This window comes from Ziziphus jujuba, chromosome 7 (assembly GCF_031755915.1).
Source record: "Ziziphus jujuba cultivar Dongzao chromosome 7, ASM3175591v1".
NCBI lineage: Eukaryota > Viridiplantae > Streptophyta > Magnoliopsida > Rosales > Rhamnaceae > Ziziphus > Ziziphus jujuba.
This window is the reverse complement of record NC_083385.1, coordinates 11001874-11020624: the sequence shown is the minus strand read 5'-3', so window position 1 is coordinate 11020624 and position 18751 is coordinate 11001874. Positions and strand designations below refer to the sequence as shown.

The 18751-nt window shown below is 36.0% G+C and overlaps 4 protein-coding genes across 10 annotated transcripts; 1 reads left to right on the top strand and 3 right to left on the bottom strand.

Annotated features, from left to right (window-relative positions):
• Positions 1–1850: 1850 nt before the first annotated feature.
• LOC107424751 (methyl jasmonate esterase 1-like) lies at positions 1851–4699 on the bottom strand. 2 transcript variants are annotated; one of them, XM_016034609.4, is made up of 4 exons: positions 4561–4699; positions 3973–4426; positions 2456–2587; positions 1851–2282 (listed from the first exon to the last, which is right to left on the bottom strand). In XM_016034609.4, the coding sequence occupies exons 2-4, from the start codon at positions 4333–4335 to the stop codon at positions 1992–1994; spliced, it is 786 nt and encodes a 261-aa protein (XP_015890095.3). In that variant the 5' UTR covers positions 4336–4426; positions 4561–4699; the 3' UTR covers positions 1851–1991. The 2 variants fall into 2 exon arrangements, with proteins under 2 accessions (XP_015890095.3, XP_060675022.1); XM_060819039.1 differs by lacking the exon at positions 4561–4699 and having other exon boundaries at positions 3973–4468.
• Positions 4611–9014, bottom strand: LOC107424715 (uncharacterized). 4 transcript variants are annotated; one of them, XM_060819037.1, is made up of 13 exons: positions 8856–8987; positions 8728–8790; positions 8577–8630; positions 8377–8475; positions 8130–8216; positions 7808–8044; positions 7466–7705; positions 6597–7079; positions 6130–6191; positions 5928–6033; positions 5714–5793; positions 5037–5363; positions 4611–4749 (listed from the first exon to the last, which is right to left on the bottom strand). In XM_060819037.1, the coding sequence occupies exons 1-13, from the start codon at positions 8955–8957 to the stop codon at positions 4698–4700; spliced, it is 1992 nt and encodes a 663-aa protein (XP_060675020.1). In that variant the 5' UTR covers positions 8958–8987; the 3' UTR covers positions 4611–4697. The 4 variants fall into 4 exon arrangements, with proteins under 4 accessions (XP_060675020.1, XP_024932466.3, XP_024932465.3 ...); XM_025076698.3 differs by having other exon boundaries at positions 7466–8044; positions 8883–9014; XM_025076697.3 differs by having other exon boundaries at positions 7466–8044.
• Positions 9015–9124: 110 nt separating this feature from the next.
• On the top strand, positions 9125–11276 carry LOC107424716 (pentatricopeptide repeat-containing protein At3g50420). The gene has a single exon (XM_016034573.4). The coding sequence runs from the start codon at positions 9130–9132 to the stop codon at positions 11251–11253; it is 2124 nt and encodes a 707-aa protein (XP_015890059.4). The 5' UTR covers positions 9125–9129; the 3' UTR covers positions 11254–11276.
• Positions 11277–11426: 150 nt separating this feature from the next.
• LOC107424727 (nuclear pore complex protein NUP58) lies at positions 11427–15884 on the bottom strand. 3 transcript variants are annotated; one of them, XM_016034585.4, is made up of 7 exons: positions 15422–15884; positions 14866–14980; positions 13785–14258; positions 13460–13597; positions 13072–13357; positions 12194–12234; positions 11427–11954 (listed from the first exon to the last, which is right to left on the bottom strand). In XM_016034585.4, the coding sequence occupies exons 1-7, from the start codon at positions 15724–15726 to the stop codon at positions 11916–11918; spliced, it is 1398 nt and encodes a 465-aa protein (XP_015890071.1). In that variant the 5' UTR covers positions 15727–15884; the 3' UTR covers positions 11427–11915. The 3 variants fall into 3 exon arrangements, with proteins under 3 accessions (XP_015890071.1, XP_015890070.1, XP_015890069.1); XM_016034584.4 differs by having other exon boundaries at positions 12194–12222; positions 13072–13597; XM_016034583.4 differs by having other exon boundaries at positions 13072–13597; positions 15422–15883.
• Between the last annotated feature and the right edge of the window lie 2867 nt (positions 15885–18751).

Here is an 18751-nt window from a genome sequence, read left to right as displayed (position 1 = left end):
ACTATTAAATCTATTCGGTTTCGGTACATTTTTTTTTTTTTTTTTACACATCTTTGAAAGCTATAAAATTTGTTCCAAAGAGCATGGATGTAGGTGCGCTGTTGGGCCCCGTTTTCCAAGGAAAATTGCGTGTCTAAATTCTTCCGACGTAGTGTATAAATTTCTAAACTCAAATTATTAGAACTAATAATAAAATAGTTTTTAACCACTGTACAAAGTCCAAAGACAAGACAAAGAGACTTGTCTATTTTTTCACAGTCAGAAAGAAGGAAATAGACTTTTGAAAATTCTAAAAATTAATTTTAAAAAGCCGTTGAAAAAAATAAATAAAGAAAAAGAATGTTACGTGTGTCCAAATAATGCTAAGTGTTTGCGTGTCCAAATTGTTTAACTCCTCTTCAGGGATCAAAATTATCTGTCATATACTTTTTTTTTTAATATTTTCTTATTAACAAAAAAAATTGAAAAATTAAAACTGAAAAACAATCGGAATATGTATCAGATGCTGGTGCATCATACTTGAATGTTCCTTGCTAATTCTATTTTGAAGTCATTAAGAATATTATTTAGTGATCAACGAGATTAACTAATATGACTTTGGTGAAAGATTTCATCACAAAAATTATGTTAAAAAAAAAAAAGGTTATAAAATATTCCTTTATAAAATGAATGAGAGTGAGTGGTTAGTTACATCTTGATAAAAAGTTGAGAAAGTAGGGCCCGGACCAGGCATGAGAGATGTGGTGTATACAGCAACTGAGATTTTGTGAGGAAATTTCTCCATGGCAATCGATAAGCAAAACCATGCTATGACCCACCAAGATGACCCTCTCCTCCGGTGGGAGAGATGCAAGAAATTGCATCAACGGCTCAACGTATAGTTGTAGAACGATTGGACTTGATTGACCTGCTTTGGGTGGACCCCAGATGCTGCATGTCCAGAGCTGTGACTTTGTGACCTTGGGATTTGACTGTAGTCTCCACCTTATACCAGCACCAAACTCCATGGCAGGATCCATGAACCAGCACAAAATGCTTCCCTAGTTCTCTCTCTCTCTCTCTATATATATATATATATCAATAGTTTCCTGTTTTACATATACCAAATACATAACTTTTCAATTATAGATATAAATAATTTAGTTGATATTTCTTTTATACATAATTTTCTGTTTTACATATACCAAATACATAATTTTTCAATTATAGATATAAATAATTTAGTTGATATTTCTTTTATATGTATATATATATATATGACCTAAATTTTCTATGGTTTCTTTATTACACCAAAATCATATGTTAATTATTTTGCTAATAATTTTTACTGTATTAATTACAAATATAAAGCATCACCACGATGGCCCTTTGTCAAGCTTATTAACCACTCCACATCGTTAATTTATCCGTATTGATATATTTAGTAACATAACGATAATCGGTACAAGAAAAACAAACAATGAAGTTGAAAAATGTTGTATGTCAATTATCTACATTATTTTGAGGTAAAAACTCCCTAAGTTGTCCATATTATAGGTAGGAGTAGGAGCAAGGCACACATAAAGCATGAAAATGACAATGTTTGTTTTTTTTGGCTAAATCAACCACCGACTAAAATGCTCCAAAGCCTTGATGGAAAATTCTTGAACCTCACAGCGTCATTTTCAATCAATTTCCTCCACAATTAGAGCAGTAGTATTTTACCAATCATAGTCATTTCATTTAGTTATTTTCTGAATCAAAATGACCATAATTGGTTTCAATCCAGATTGGAGTTTCAATATATATAAGAAAACCTCCCACCGTAAATAATTTGGTTATCTTATATCTTACTCAAATACCATCATTCATATTGGAATTCAAACCAATGTAGATAATCTGAATTATTTTCATTACATAAATTCTCCGAAGTGCTGTTGTTTAGCAACAATTATTTCTAATGACCACAAACACAAACTCTCTTCATGAGAGTTTTTAACGGGTGCACATTTTTAAGAGTATTGTTCTGCGATCTCCTGGAGGTAGGAGCAGAGTTCAATTGGTTTAGAGAACATAGCCATATGATCGGAGCCACTAATCACCTTCACTTGGTCCGGCGGATTGTTCTCGATCATCCACCTCTGAAAATCCGGCGTGTTGATATTGTCTTGTTCACACAAGATGTACACTCTAGGAACCAAACCATGTTTCTCTTTGGTGAGTTGTGCTTCTTTTGATGATGATATTTCTTCAGGGGTCAAGAAACGTAAAGGTCTTACCAGTGACAGCGCAAGCACCAAATCCTGCCCAAATTATTTCATTAATTGGGTTATGTATAAAAGAAAAATAAAAAATAAAAAAATCAAATAGATAGATCAACAATTTTATCTAATTGTGATTCTTTTCGGAAAATCAGACAAGAACATCTTATGAAGGTTTACCATATTCTGTTCTGTTTTTTAGTGTTTTACATTACCTCTGGTGGCGAGAGCTGATAAAATTTGGATGCCAAGAAATTGGGCCCAAAGAGTATGGTTGTTGGAGGGTTTTTGGGCCCGTTATCAAATGTATATTGGCTATCCATAAAAGAGTCCACTCTTCCAAGAAACTGCAAATAAGAAAACAAACAAATATTAAACATCCCACATTAGCATTTCTTATTTTACTTACAATGATAAAGTTTTTAAACAATTCAACTTCCTTTTTTTTTTTTTTTTTTTTTTAAATCAACAAAAAAAACTTCTTTTTTCTTTTTTCTTTTTTTTCTTCTCTTATTATTATTTTTTTAATATTATACCCTACGAAACGAAGAAAAAGTCACTTATTACAAACATTACGTCACCACCAAACCACCAAACACCAACCAGTGAAAGGTCGTGATAAATGAAACAATTTTTTTTTTTTTTTAAAAAAAGAAAAAAGAAAAAGAAAAATGGAATTGGAAGAATACTTACGGATTCTTAACATTTTTGAACTGGAATAAAATAATAAAATATGAAGCGAACGTTTCCCATCTCGAAAATTCAATGATGGTGACGAACATCTAAAAAGATATGCCCATTCTAAACTGAGTAAATGCTCCAAGTGAACTCATCCTAATAAATTGTGTGGCCATCGATAGGTCTATCATATTTTTTCTAATCACCAATGAATGTTAAGCTGTGATAAGCCTTTTTTTTTTTTTTTTTTGGCTTGAATAAGCTGTGATAGTTTCTTGGCTAGTAATTTCCACGCTCTCCATCACCATAAATTATAAGAGCTAAAATCTCAAAGTCAACAACTATTATACATCAGTAACGATCATGAAAGCCAACCTAAACTACTATACTTCAGTAATGACCATGAAAGCCAACCCAAACTAGACACATCATGAAATTAATATATATATACACCTGATATTCATTGCCACGGAAAGTTTTACTCAGATTAAGACAGAATTTGCCTCCATTCAATCCAAAAAGCATACCTAATTTTGTGGAAATCATATGCTTAGTGGGGTATTTTGCTCCAATGGAGATCAAGACCCCCGCTTCAAGGTTGTAAACCATGCTTTTACAAACAGTGTAAACTACAAAAGCAATTTAACCATGTTCAACAACATCAAATAATTTAAGGAAAGAACCTTCAACTTCTCTTTAGAAAAAATCCATCAAACTTGATTGTAAAAAAGGAAGCTGAGTTTGGTGAAAAACTAAAACTTGTCTAATCATGAGTCCATTACCAATCTCCTCTCTATCAGCACTGGTTATTAATATGTAAAGAAAACATTTTGAAAGTAGTAGCAGTTGTAAATTAACAGCCAGAAAACTTTCGTCACGAACTGCTCTGATATTCACTAAATTATGGACGTTTTGGACTAAAATGATTAATGGAGAGAAGCTAGCCCTCAGCATAGGGGGTGTCTTTACTCGAAAGATGTGTGTGCGGTGAGAGAGGGAACCATGCACCTTTGTACTTATAGTTAAGAAACTGAAGTCACAGGGAACCATGTACCTCTCTAGTTAGAGTTAAGAAACTGAAGTCAGGACCAGGCATGAGTGCAGCAGCATAAACCGAAACAGATATTCTCTCTGGGAACCTCTCCATGGCAGCAGACATCCATGCTCCACCCATGCTGTGGCCAACCAAGATAACCCTCTCCTCTGGTGGGAGGGACGCCATGAATTCAATCAATGGCTCAACACAGTCAGAGAACGAGTGGACTTCAAGTACCTGCTTTGGGTGGATACCAGATGCAGCCATGTCAAGAGCAGTGACCTTGTGACCCATTGACTTCAGTAGAGATGAAATCTTAAACCAACACCAGGCTCCATGACAGGCTCCGTGAACCAACAGGAAATGCTTCTCTCTCTTCATCTCCCACGACTCCTATTCTCCCCTTTCTTTGTCTGGCTTTACTTATGAAGTTGGAAAACTCTCAGCCGCACTAATATCCATCTTTAGGTACCTGTACAAAAATAGGAAATAATTTTCCAATTATATAATTATAGGAAATAATTTTCCAATTATATAATTAAGCCTTACTCATGAAATTTCAAAATAAAAAAAAAATGACACGGAGATATATAGGCTTATAGCAACCTCTTCAATCTCAATCATCCTAGCTGTCCTCTGACCAAAGACAGAAACATCCAACAAGACCAGGTCTCACTAACAAGATACAGTGCTTTCTGAACGTTGATGCCCCCTGCACTGTTAAAGGTAATTTGTCCACTCTTTTAAAGGTAATTTTGCTCATCCCTTAAACAGAGCTCCTGAAATCTTGTTAACCTGCAAGAGGAGAGCAAGCATCTGAGTTTGGATAATACTCGTGCACAAGGATCCCTAGGTTATTTATTTGCTAGGCTGGTCACTCAGAATCATAGATAAATAAAGGAAATTGAGAATTAAGCAAACAGATAAGTAAAAACAGAGAGAGAGGAATAGTATTGACATGGAGAAAATATTAATAATGTAACTTAATTTCGCTTTTTATTAGTGGAACTCTTATTCATCTCCTTCACCATAAGAACCAAGAAGAAAATTAGTTTACTGGGAAGCTTAGTATTCATGCACACCGTTTCAAAAGCACTTTTGGATTGTATGGAAACAAATCCTTCTGATGAAGACTTTCAACAGAAATTTTCAGTGAAAGCAAACACTCTTTGGCATCCATATATCGCTGTCCTATGGTTTGGTTGTCCTTGCAGCCATATTTGTGTTCATTACATTCCTTCTCAAGTATTGTCGAAGTTCTATCATTTTTGACAGATGAAGAAGATTTCTCTGTCTGAAACAATGAGCCATCCCACTTTCTTTTCTTGCAAGATGATTGATTTACATTCTGTCCACCCACTGAGAACTGCACAAAAGAGTGCCATGAATCACACACCATGCGCAAGCACCTACAAAGAAAGATGCAAGCCAAAATAATACTCAGATAAGATATAAAGAAGTGAGAAACAACCATCTGCTAAAGTGCCACCCTCAAAGGTCAAGTAAAGCTATTTTCTGTATGCCTTTCTCATAATTAAAACAAGACTTCATTCGAACCAGTGAATGCAACTGCTGAGTATATTCTTATATTTTTTTGGCATAAAAACAGAGTACAAAAATTTAGTTCAAGCAACAATCACAAGTGAAAAGCACACAAGCGTAAGGATCAAATTCTTGCAGAAACTTCTTAATTTAAAAATTTATCTGTCAAAAGTAAATAGGAACAACAAGTAAATAGAGAATATACTGGAATACACACCTTAGGAGATATTCTGCACAACTGATTCCAGTATCTTTTGAAATAAGATAATCCAGAAGCACCTGATGATCATAGTGTAACTGCAAAATAGGAGAAAAAGCACATAATGATGATGTTTCCAATTAAAGATTTTTGTCAATTACTGCAAATTTATTCTAAAAGTATCCAAAGCTGGTAGTAGGGATTTTAAATTCCGATAACAAGGATATCTTGCCTCTAAAAGAAATAAATGAAATAGGTGCACGGGATTGAAAACGTTAGAAACATGAAAAAGCATATCGCCCTTTGCATTGTGAAGATCACCTTTTAGGTTCTGAAACCTATAAAAACATAGAATTTTGTTTAAAAATTAAAATAAATAAATAAATAAAACATCATCCATTCAATTAGAAGAAACTCGGATATTTACTGCTTACCATCGCTCAGCAGGAAATGGCACACAAAACAATTGAAGGAGAACTTTAAATAACAGATCGTCCTACAGTGTAGAAAAGAACCAACAAATGAGAACACAAAAGGTATAAAAAAAATTGTAAATACATTAGAACAGGAACAGCAATACAGAGCTATAGCACAGGCACCAAAAGCTATAGTTACTGGACTTTTCTATTCTCTTTTTCCACAGAGGTTCTTAATTTCCTTCAACCACCAAGATAAATGCATTGCACATGGTAACAGCTAATTCAAGTTTGTCAATTAGAAAATTTTAACATAGGAATCGTGTAGAAACCAATAAAATAGATAGAGCACTCAGTATAACCCAGTATATCGTGCTATGCTTCAGACTTCACTGCAATAGATAAACTATAAATAATAGATAATTCTCATATGCAAAAACGTGAAGACAGAAACTAAATTTATTCAAGGAAGCAAAGTGACAAACCTCGTGCATGTATAGTTGGAGAAAGGATAAGGCAAAGTCTATACACTTTTGCAAGTATATGTTATGGTCCACAAAGATGGAAACTGGAAGATGTCCTTGAAGCCAGTTATAAAGTTCTAGTATACCCTTCTTTCTTCCACAACATTCCAAGTTCACATTTGACTCAGAGGGCAAGCATAAGTTTTGACTTGCACATGCACATTTCTCATCATTATCACTCTTCAAGCTTATGAGACCAAGGGAACATCTCAGGAAAAGGAAAACGGCAAGTCTTTGTACATGATGAGAGCATAGATTATTTACTTCTGTATCAGAAACACTCAACAGAAAAGGTGAGCCTTCAAGACAATCACCCTGAACTGCCTTAAGCGATGTCATGGATTGTTGCAAATATTCGCTGAAGTAAGCATGCATAAGTCCCAACCAAGATACAAGAATGGAACAATCTAAAGAAGTCCGAAAACTAAGCCTGATCATTAAAACCTGCAGGATGAAGTCTGACAGGTGTAATTACAATAAAATTCTTCAGCTATTGATTTTATAGATGTTAGCTCTGAGTTAAATGTTATCGTCTAGCAGGCTGATAATCTTACACAAATATGCACATGCTAAAGCAACTCTTACTAATATGAACATATACCTTATTAAAATTGCATAAAATCTAAAATTGAACTACTTGACTAAAATTTATTTCCTTACCAGGAGGCATACTCATGGAGTATTATGATACAGGCAAGGTGATCAGTATTTTATGATGTTCGTCATAATCAAAATTTAAAAAATTCAATCATTGCCAAAAAAAACAAATATAACATCCGAAGAATGAGATTTTCTAAATTCACAAATTAAATGATGATATAAATCCATACCAAAAGCTTGTGTCTGAAGTAAAGCAAGATGCATGTGTTAACACAATCTCCTTGCTTTCCAAGGCACCAATTTAGTAGTTTAGGTACAAAGTTGATAATTATTTGAAGATCTGGACGCTTCTTCGCAGAATCACCTGCAGCCTCCACAGCATAACTTTGCTCTACCAAAGAACAGAGGAACTGGGTGAAATTTCCCAGAAACACAGATCTGTGAAACAGAGCATCTGCACCAGAGCTTTTCTGAACAACATTTGGAGGAACACAAATCTGAGTCAGTAAATCCCAAGGCACATTTGAAAGACAAGAACTGACGGAATCGAAGTAGAAAGTGAGGAACTGAACATCATTCTCAGTATTGAAAATTTTCAATATTGTGCGTAAAACTCGAACAATGCTAGCCGCTGTGGACCAATTAGCATCTTTCAGCTTTTGTTTCAACTTAATAACAAAACTTGATGAACCAAAATTTGAATCATCAGCTCCAGTTGGTGAAGGTGCTGAATCGAATGTAAGTTTGATGGTGATCGCGGTATCCAAACAACCACACAACAAATGAATAAATGCATCCCAGTTACGCCCCTACACAATTATTTACAGCTAAAAATAAAACATGGGAAACCATAAAACGATGATGAAATCTTCGAGGCAGGGAGTCCTAACTTACAGATGCAGCCACAAACTCTGAGACAACAACAAGAACATTGGTAGCCAGATGTTGAACATATCGACTCTCGAAGGTTAGCAAAACTATCTGATAGAAAAAGCACATAATGGTGGGTATGAGCCCAAAAGCGTTCTCTACTGATCAGACACTTCAAATATTAGAACAGGAAGCAACATAACCTAGATCATGCTATATTACTTAACAGCAAAAAAAAAAAAAAAAAAAAAAAAAAAAAAGATAGAATTACCAAGTCAGCTAAGATTTTAGATAGACACTGAATTTCCTCATAATGTGGGCCGGAGCCACTTGAGCATCCACTTTCACAATCCAGTAGCAGCACTGAATCCTGTAGATTACAAGGGATTGCAGTTCATGGGGTTGTTTTTAAAAAAAAAAAAATTCACCCAATAAAATATTCAAATTTCAATGATGGAAGAAGGGACACACATTATCAGAGTCGGAATCAAATTCTTGATTCCAGAGCTGAACTTGTCGAAAAACCTGAAAAATTCGTTTCAAATTATCGAACACATTAATGTAAGGAACCAGAGAAAGTTTCGGGTTCGCGTAGAAAGAAGCAAACTTTCAAATTTTGAACCTGAGAAAGAGCTATAAGAATTTCTTTCTCCTTCTCTTTCGTCATTGGAACCACATCTAATTCCTGCGAAACCCCAATAATTAATTTAAAAAAAAAAAAAAAGGAGAGAAAGGAGACGGAGATAGTACCTCTAGCAAAGTGAAAGCAACACTCACAGCATAAGGACGAAGAGAGTCGTCGATCAGGCGGCAGAGCCGCGCGCACTTGGAAGTGGAACCACCGCCAGACATTTTCGAAGTCCGCGAGAACACAAAACGGTGCGTTTTCTGCAAAATAGATCTTGATCGTTGAATAATACGATTGAAGTCGTCTACTACTGTTAAAATTTGCTAATTCAAAATCCAAAGCGTTCAAAACGTTCACTTTTTCTTTTTTTTTTTTTTTTTTTTCTTATTTAATTTTATGCCACCGTCTTACGAAGCCTCCTTCATAGCTGCCCTTGTACAAAAATGCACATCCATAACTTCCCTGAGACAAGCGCGTCAGGTACACGCTCTCCTTCTAACCACTGTAACTGTCAGCCCGCAGTCGCCGTACCTATACAACAATGTCCTCTCTATGTATGCCCGATGCGGTTCGCTCGGCGACTCCCGGATGGTGTTCGACAGAATGCCTCAACGAAATCTTATTTCTTTTAACGCACTCATTGCGGCCTATTCCCGAGCTCCGAACCATGCGGTTTCGGCCTTAAAACTGAGCACCCGAATAGCTGTTGAAGGCCTCAGGCCTAACGGTTCCACTTTCACAAGCTCACTGCAGGCATCTTATGCTCTTGAAGATTGGTCGATTGGTTCTCAGCTTCACGCTCAAGTTGTGAAATTTGGATTCCCAAACGATCAATGTGTTCAAACCTCTTTATTGGGTATGTACTCCAGCTGTGGGGATTTGGAGTCAGCGAGAAATGTATTTGAGTGGCTGGTTGACAAAGACGTCGTCGCTTGGAATTCTATCATGTATGGGAATTTGAAGAACGAGAAGGTAAAGGAAGGGCTTCGCGTCTTTCATGACATGTTGGCGACCGGAGTTACTCCAACACTGTTCACGTATTCGATGGTTTTGAATGCATGCAGCAGGTTTGGAGATTATCGACTTGGGAAAGTCATCCATGGCAGAGTGGTAGTTTCTAGCACTTTAGCGGATTTAACTTTGCAGAATGCTCTGCTTGACATGTACTGCAACTGTAGCGATACCCAAGCGGCATTTGGAGTTTTTAGGAGAATGGAGAAGAAAGATTTGGTTTCATGGAACTCAATGTTGTCTGGGTATGGAGAAAATGGGGAGGGGGAGAAGACCGTGGATCTGTTTGTCCAGTTTAGGGGAATTTCTCCTCTTAAACCAGATCAATATACCTTTGCAGCTGTTATTTCTGCCATGGACGAATGCTTAGCCTCTCATTATGGGAAGCCTCTTCATGCCCAAGTTATCAAAACTGGATTTGAGAGGAGTATTTTCGTAGGAACTACAATCGTGTCAATGTATTTCAAAAATGGTGAAACTGAAGACGCTCAGAAGGTCTTTTATTCAATTTCAGATAAGGATGTTGTTCTATGGACTGAGATGATCACCGGTCATTCTAGATTGGCTGATGGAAATATTGCAATCAAATTCTACAATCAAATGTGTCGCGAAGGCCATAAAGTTGATAGCTTTGCTCTAACTGGAGCTCTCAACATGTGTGCCGACCTCACCATTTTGAAACAAGGTGAGATGATTCATTCCCAAGCTTTAAAAACAGGGTATGATGTTGAAATGTCTGTTTGTGGTAGCCTGGTGGATATGTACTCCAAAAATGGTAGCATTGAAGCTGCTCGTTCTATATTTTCTCAAGCTTTGGACCCTGACTTGAAGTGCTGGAACTCAATGCTTGGAGGATATAGTCATCATGGGATGGCAGAGGAGGCTTTCCAGCTTTTTTATGAGATTCTAAAACATGGGTTGAGACCAGATCAAGTAACATTTTTGTCCCTACTGTCAGCTTTCAACCACAGTGGGTTAGTTGAAAAGGCAAAGTTTTTATGGAATTATATGAAGCAAGATCGTATCGATCCTGGTCCTAAGCACTACTCTTGCATGGTGAGTTTGTTAAGCCGAGCTGGATTATTGGATGAAGCTGAGGAAATGATTGTCAAATCGCCTTATAGTGAAGACAATCTAGAGTTATGGAGGACTTTGCTGAGTTCGTGTGTGATTGGTAAAAATATGAGAATCGGAGTTCATGCTGCGGATCAGGTTTTGAGAATAGATCCCGAAGACAGTGCAACATATATCTTGCTTTCCAACCTATATGCAACCGCAGGAAAGTGGGATGGTGTTATAGAAATGAGAAGAAAGATCAGGGGATTGATGTTGGAGAAGGGCCCTGGATTAAGCTGGCTGGAGGCTGAGAATAATAACATCAAGGTATTTTTTTCGGGTATTCAATCAAATCCAGAGAATGATGAAGCCCAAGCCGCATCGCATAGGCTACAGAGGAACATGAAAAGATCAGAAACAGATGAACCTGATGCAATCAGTTATTCTTCGTAGGATGTAAGAGAGTCATCGATTACTATTTCGCGTTAAGTCACTGGTACTTATATCTAACGTACAAAAGCTCCGGACATCAGAACCTTCCACCGATTATTTATATTTTACGCAGTTGTGATACTTTTCATGACGATCAGAATTGACTTTAGTGAGGACATACCATTGGACAAAACTGAAACATATAATTAGAACAATTTCATTTAACTGAGTTCAATTGTTTAGCCAAAAAAAAAAAACGAACACTACGGGTTCGTTTGAGATGGTGAAATCTTACATATTTACCACGAGACGGAGATATAATACATTAATACATGCTTAACATGTATCAGACCAAGAAAAAATAAAATTCCACATTAGACAACTATAGCAAGTTTATTAGACGTTAGATCCAGCAAAAAATTGGACTACAATTTGTCCTAGGAATTTGCTGCCAAAGACACCTATCCTAGATCATAATCTACAATGCCACCCAGCAGCATTTGTAAATGTAAATGCAAATCTTATTTCTTCAAATCAAACCCAAATCCTTGGATATAAACTCCATAGCTGAGGAAGCCACAATGCAATATGGAGAGCAAGGGAACCGACTCTTGACTTCAAAAATACAGAGCTCTCCATGTTCATATCACCTTGAGATTACATAACATGAAGCCACAATATGACTATCGCCTGCCAGTTCGAGATTTTGGCTTCGACGATTTCTGTAATGACATAGGACATAGAGAAGACAGTTTAAAAGATGCATGCTAAAAACAAAAAAGAAAAAGAAGAAATATGCATATTATGTAACACTTTAATCAATAGAGTCGGCAAATCAGTTCAATATCAAAGGGCTATAGCACACAGGAAGACATGAACTATAACTAGTAAAATATGGATACACAAAATTTTCTACTTTGTCAAAAGAATATGTAAGAAAGGTCAGAGAAAATTCACTCACTGATAGAGTCCCAAAACTTGCTCCAGACCCTGTAGCAGCACCTTGAAAGAAATAATAGGAATTCATTTAGAAAATCAGTAACATCACCAAAAACTATTTACAAAAGTAATATTTTTAAGTTTAAATTGCTACAATAATTAAGACTACGCTCTAGAAAGCAGTTAGTTAATTATAATTGACATGCATCTCGTTTCCTGGTAATACTTTGTATAATTGGATACAGTGAAAAGCATCAAAAGTTAACATTTATTACACAATAAATGAATTTCCAAGTTTGATATCAAGGAACAAATTTCGAAGAAAAAGGTCCCATCCATTGGTAAAACAACCTCGTTAACTACTCAACATAATTCAAAATAGACTAGGCCCATTGTCTGATTTGTAATCTCTACTAATTCTTATCTATATATGAGAAGCGAATATCAAAAGAATTTATCAAGCACAAGAAAACATATAATGGATATAATATTTATTGGAGAAGCCACAAAATCTTTCAAAGCCAATGCAGCTTAAAAATCGAAACCAGTTTGTACCAAAGAGAAATTCATTGAATTCCACACTGCTAAATTATAGCACAAAAAGTAATACTCATTCTGGGAGACAATGTTGCTGTCGTAACACTGCTTTAAAAAACATTATTTCACCAATCCTGATCCACATATGATATACCCATTAAATTTTGATTTGGCCCAAGTACAGTAATTTGTACGCATCTTGATCCTTGGAACACTAAGGCAGGTTACTATCATACAAAATAATACCTATGGTACGCATCAAATCCCATAAAATATCCATTTTCAGAGTAGAAAATGAAAGAATAATAGCACCTTGTAGTATAAATACGAGATTCCAATGAAGTAAAAAGAATACAAAAGTACCTGAGGCAAATGGTGTTGAAAATAGTGAACCTCCAACAGGAGTGGTCGTACCAAAAGCCGGGGTAATACTCAGAGAGGGGGTGGAAGCAGAACCAAGCAGAGATGCTGATGATGAGCCAAGTAAGGATGGCTGGGGTGTAGCAGAAGATGGTCCAAACAGAGAGGATACTGGAACAGAACTGGATGGTGTGGCAAACTGAGAAGAGAACATAGGCGTAGATGGAGCAGAAGGTGTACTAAGTGAGAACCCACTTCCAGATGAACCAGTTGCAGTTGCTGCAGACGTCTGCAGCACAGACAATGTACCATGAGTCCCTGTGCTGGCAGGCAAACCAGCAACTTGTGTTGATGGTTGTGAATTTGCAGGCAAATGCAAAGTTGGATGTACCCTCTTAGCAGCAGCTTCTTGCCTTGCTGTTTCCCGCCGGTCAGCCTCAAGAAATGGATCATTCCCATCCCCTCGTCGCCGCTGGTCAGCAAGATAAGCTGTTCTCATTGATTCAATGTATTGATGAATACTCTCCACCTATGGTATATATTAGAGTCCATCTGTTAGCTATCATAAGTATTAAAAAACAGCACTGCTACTCAATTATGTATTTGCAGGACATGTGGTTATGGGGAAGGACTGTAAGAACTACAATAAGAGATGATCTCTTGTTAAAAGTTCATGATATGATGCGAGAAAAGCACGATGTATTCATTTCCCTTACCTTAGCAGCCACATGAACAAAAAAGTCATGCACATTTGACATGACTTTTGGAAGAGACTGCAATAATGAGGATCCAGAATTGGAATAGTTCTTCTCTGAATCTAACAAAAGCAACTGCTCTAGCTCTTCAATCCACTGGCGACATACTAGAAGGTATTTCTCAAATCTAGCAACAGTTTGCTGCAGAAAGGGTGATGGTTTCATTGGAAGACCACTGTAAAAATCAAAAACTGGCACTGTAGAAGTAGCAGCTGCTTGATTATTTGATCCTGATGGTACTGTTGCTCCAGTGGCCTGCGATGGTGCAATGGCACTTGAAGCACCTCCCGCATTCGGATGAAGAAACCTTGGCCGTAGCATCATGAAAGAACGAACTGCAACTTCCGTATTCCTTAACATATCTTTCACAACAGCCATCAGCTCCTGCAGAAGTGCCTTCTGTCTTTCCATAGCAGCACTAATTCCACCAAGCTCCTGTCATATCAATATTAGAATTTTTGGTTTCAGGTCATACATCCATGATTGTCAAAAACAACAAAAAATGCACCTAAGAGCAAAAGTTGTTGAGAATCCAACAGCCTACACCAGATTTCCTCAAACAACAGGTTTCTTCAACAGCAAACTCATAAAACCTGATTATAACATTTAACAAGTTGAACCACCTAGTTCAATATCAAAACTCCTTTCCATAAGCATAGAATTCAGTAATCCATGAAATTTCATCAAGGCAGATCATTAATTGAACCTTCTGATGTAATGTAGAATGCACTTACATTTTTCTTCATAGATTATTTACATAGACACATCTTCTCATCCAAAAATTATTATGGCGATTCATGAAATTCAACACAACTTTTAGCAGGAACCATCCATAACATTGAGGTATTTATGCAAACAGCTTGGCATCATTGCCTAATAAGGCGGGCCTCATTTTTTGTTTGCTCAACGGAAGAAAGGAAATGAAATCAAAAGAACAAGGCAAGTTTCAAATAATATTTTTTTTAATACCATAGTCAGAATTCGGAGCATGCACATTGCACACAACAGGGCAAAAAAGGAATTGATCTATCAAAGAGTTAACCTGAACAATGTGGCTTGCGTCTTGCTCGAACCCTTCATTGGAGACTGAAGAATCATAAAGGCGACTACATTGATCAAGCCTCTGACTCTCATCTCTATACTCCAGTATCCGCTCCCTATGCACAAATGGTGTTTAAGCAACGTCATAATTTATGTATACTCTGACCCATCACACACAGAGTTTAAAAAAAATAAATAAATAAAAGGAAAAATCCCATCTCAAAGACCATTAATTTATCATAATTATAAACACCAAAAGTAAACTACCACAATTAAACCCTAATTCAACACACTGAATCATATAATTCAATTTGAACTGGTGCTACGTCAGTGCCAAGAAATTCTAGTAATAGTAAAAAGGGATAATCAAAATCTCCAGAGAACCCTTAAACAAATTTCCCAGAATCCCCAACCCAATGCAGCAATATTCTTAAATTTCCCTCGACTGCAATTTTTCTGCGCGACCAATTGAACCAACAGACAGAAACCCAAAATGGTAAAATCAAGAAAAACAAAAGAAAACCCTCCAAGATTGAAAATTGAAACATAAAACGTACTCGATCCGAAGGAGAATTTTCTGGGAATCTGGGTGGAGATCAGCCCACTTGGTACTATAACTGGCGAGACTCTTATCGTTGGTGAACAGAAACAATTGCTGCTGTTGCTGCTGTTGTTGTTGTGGTTGTTGCTGCGGAAACTGTTGCGGCTGTTGCGGTTGAAACAGTTGCGGCGTTTGTTGTTGTTGTTGTTGTTGTGGAAAAAGAGGACTGCTCGGCTGAAAAGGCTGTGAGGGTTGAGACTGAAACAGCGACTGCTGCTGAGGCTGTTGTTGTTGTGGTGTAGAAAACAAAGAAAACGCCATTTCTAGTTTTTTTCTGTTTTCTTTTGAAACGTTGAAAAGTGTTGTGTGGATTTTCAAGTTTTTGAGATCTTGAAACTCAAATTGAAAAACCCTTTTAAAACCCTAGAGAGGGAAAAAGAGTGGGAAGCCAGAAGACTCTGAGAAAGACCCGTTAGATGACGAGTTGGACTTCCCGTTTTGAAGTTCAAGAACCGATGAGGTGGCGAGATGTAATCTGCTATAATCTTGGGCTGTTATTGGGCCGACCCATGTAAATTGTGGCCCCTTTTCCAACTGCTCTCAATTGGGCTTCTCTTCTTATTACCCACAACTCCCTACTCTTGGGACAAATGAACGACGGATCGTTTCAATTCAAAAAGTTAATTTCTTAACCGAAAAAAAAAAAAAAACAAAACAAAAAACCCAAATACACACAAGAGAAAGTACACAAAGGCATTAATCCAAGCTACCAAAAGCAAGCAAAAAAATTATTTTTTTTTCTTCTTAAACTTTTTTGCTTCAAAAGAAAGATACTATGATACCTTGGGAGAACATTTCTTTGTCCCTTTCTTTTCCATTCAGTAGTAGTCATGTTTTAGGCTTTTGCTCGTCTGTGTTGTTCCTAATTGTTGTATTGGCTGTTGTATACCTTCTTTTTTGTTGATTGGCATTGGCACTAAAATGACTTTTCATTTTCATGATAAAGATAGAACCTCGTCCAATAGCAGTAACCACATTGCACTATCCACCTTTAGTTCAATGATGTCCAGTAAATGAAAAACTATACAAGATATTTCATATATGCTACGTTCAAGAGATTGAAAGCCAACCCTTAATGATCATAATTTGGGCCTAAGACATAATTAGCTGCAAAGTTCACACCGTTGATTGAAGAACGGTCATTCTTCTCTGCCAGAGATTCCTTTTACTTTTAAAAAATCAGAAAAAGTGAAGACCTTGTTCTTGTGTATTTTATTGGGTAAAATAAGTGTCACACACTCTCAAGGAGTGAGACCGACAAGTAGAATATTACTAGCAGGACCAGTACATGAAAATGGACACATTCAGCTTTAAGCATATGTAAAAGATGAAGGGTTATGTATATATATATATATATATTCTACATTCATAGGTCAATAGCTAGCTTTTAATCTATGCCCATCAATGCAGAGAATGTTAATATTTTTCAAAAAAAAAAAAAAAAAGAAGGGTTGTGAGAAAATGTTGTCAAATCAGCCTCGTTGGTTGTCAGCAGAATGTGGCAGTAGGTTGGTGATTTCCAGGTCATGAAGCATTATATATGCATGCGATGCGAATTCCAGAAAGAATAGCATTAAGGTTTAAATAATGACATTTTCTAGTAATTAAATGTAAAGAGAAAGCTCATAAGTCAATGAAAATGTTTTCTTAAGTTTTTTTTTTTTTTCTTTTCTTTTTTTTCTTTTTCCCCCACTTTCGCTCTCTCTTTCTTGACTCAATCCCATAACTCAACCTCTATAAATAGACATCACGAATGCAAATTCTATGTGAATGAGGATATAAAAATGTTGGAGTGGAGATCCTAATGGGAAAGGAGGGGGTGGAGAGTTATATAAATATCTCTTTTCTGTCAATGGTGGTCTGGCTCTCATGGTTTTATGGTATATTCCATCTCTTGCACACTGGATAAAAGCTAGCATAGCAGCCTCGGCTCGGTGTGCAAGAAATGGAATATATTACTGAATCATGCTTTGGAGCAAGAATATACGGATACAGTGTATCTACTTTCTTCCTTAATCACTGATTCAAGGTAAAAGAGATTTCTCCATCTTCCTTCTTTGCTCCCTCAAATGAAGCAAAAAAAAAAAAAAAAAAAAAAAACAAAAATCATCTTTAGCGCCAAATTAGATGGTCCCTGAAACTTGTCATATTTTCCAAGGAAATGTTTCCACGTTGCAATTATTTTTATTAGTATTATTATTATTTTTTTTTTTTCCTTTCCATTCTCACCAAGACCACTTGAATTTGTGGAAGAAATACATTTTTCCTTAAATGTTTTTTATACGCAATTGCAGAATAAGGACTAGCACGATGCATATGATCTTAATTTTCATATATGATATTAGGAAAAGGAGTGCATCTCTGTTTTGGATCCAACAAGATGGAACTCTTTGAATGTTGTATATATATATATATATATATATGTATGAGTGAAAAAAGTTGTCACCTGGTCTGTCATTTAACTTAGACCCGATTCAGTCAGATTCTGAATTGTATCATAAATTTGTAAATCCAAAAGATTTGTTTAATGAAAAATTAACTGATATCATTGAGCGTGCATTATCAAACAAAATCATATTTCTGTAATGCAATCCATATTTAAGCCAAAATTTTTAAAATGCTAATTACCATTAAATCAGATAAGGAATGACATTGTTCTTATAACCTTAAATTTGATACAACAATATGTTAAAAATAATGAGTGTAAACCGTAAGTGTCAACCACAACCAGTTCATCAATATCAAACATAAATGGAAGACAGAAAATAACATCCCTAACGAAAAAGGTGAGCCACCAACACCGGATATCCATATCTTTAGCTTAGACAAAACTATAATGTAATCTCATTACTTCAAAATGCTTTTGGTAGTAATTATAATAAGGCAATGCCATTTTCATGCAATAATAATTAGGTGATGCTACAAATTCAAAAGCTTTGGGAAAAAAAAAATCATAAATCATTATGCAATTTTTTTTTTATAATTTTTTTTATGGAATCATTATGCCAAGTTATTATGACGAATTACAATCACACATGCAGCAAATATTTAACAAGAGCTCTCTTTTACCTCCAAAGTAATGATGAATTTGTCCAACAACTTTTTCCCAAATTCATGTCATGAATCTGTATTAAGTTTTAGTAGATAAAATCTCGTGGCAAGATTAGTAGAATGTTGAAATTTAATAAGTAAAGTGTCCATGAAATTTTTTTTTCAAGTTCGAGCAGTATTTTAGAGATAAGAGTTCTTTTAGGAAATAAAATAACATAAAAAGTTGGTTAATAAT

Bases quoted from the DNA above. Each gene is read 5' to 3' on its own strand.
- LOC107424751 (XM_016034609.4), bottom strand. From the start codon at position 4,335: ATGAAGAGAGAGAAGCATTTCCTGTTGGTTCACGGAGCCTGTCATGGA. The intron at 2,588-3,972 runs GTACATGGTTCC...TCTTATTTGCAG, and splicing joins TCTTAACTCTAACTAGAGAG to TTTCTTGGAAGAGTGGACTC. The intron at 2,283-2,455 runs GTAATGTAAAAC...TAATTTGGGCAG, and splicing joins ATCAGCTCTCGCCACCAGAG to GATTTGGTGCTTGCGCTGTC.
- LOC107424715 (XM_025076697.3), bottom strand. From the start codon at position 8,957: ATGTCTGGCGGTGGTTCCACTTCCAAGTGCGCGCGGCTCTGCCGCCTG. The intron at 8,791-8,855 runs GTACTATCTCCG...GGGGTTTCGCAG, and splicing joins TTGCTTTCACTTTGCTAGAG to GAATTAGATGTGGTTCCAAT. The intron at 4,750-5,036 runs GTGTGCATGAAT...CTCCTCTTGCAG, and splicing joins CCAAAAGTGCTTTTGAAACG to GTTAACAAGATTTCAGGAGC.
- LOC107424716 (XM_016034573.4), top strand. From the start codon at position 9,130: ATGCCACCGTCTTACGAAGCCTCCTTCATAGCTGCCCTTGTACAAAAA.
- LOC107424727 (XM_016034583.4), bottom strand. From the start codon at position 15,726: ATGGCGTTTTCTTTGTTTTCTACACCACAACAACAACAGCCTCAGCAG. The intron at 14,259-14,865 runs GTTAACTCTTTG...TTGATATGACAG, and splicing joins ACGCAAGCCACATTGTTCAG to GAGCTTGGTGGAATTAGTGC. The intron at 11,955-12,193 runs GTGAGTGAATTT...ATGTCATTACAG, and splicing joins CAAGTTTTGGGACTCTATCA to AAATCGTCGAAGCCAAAATC.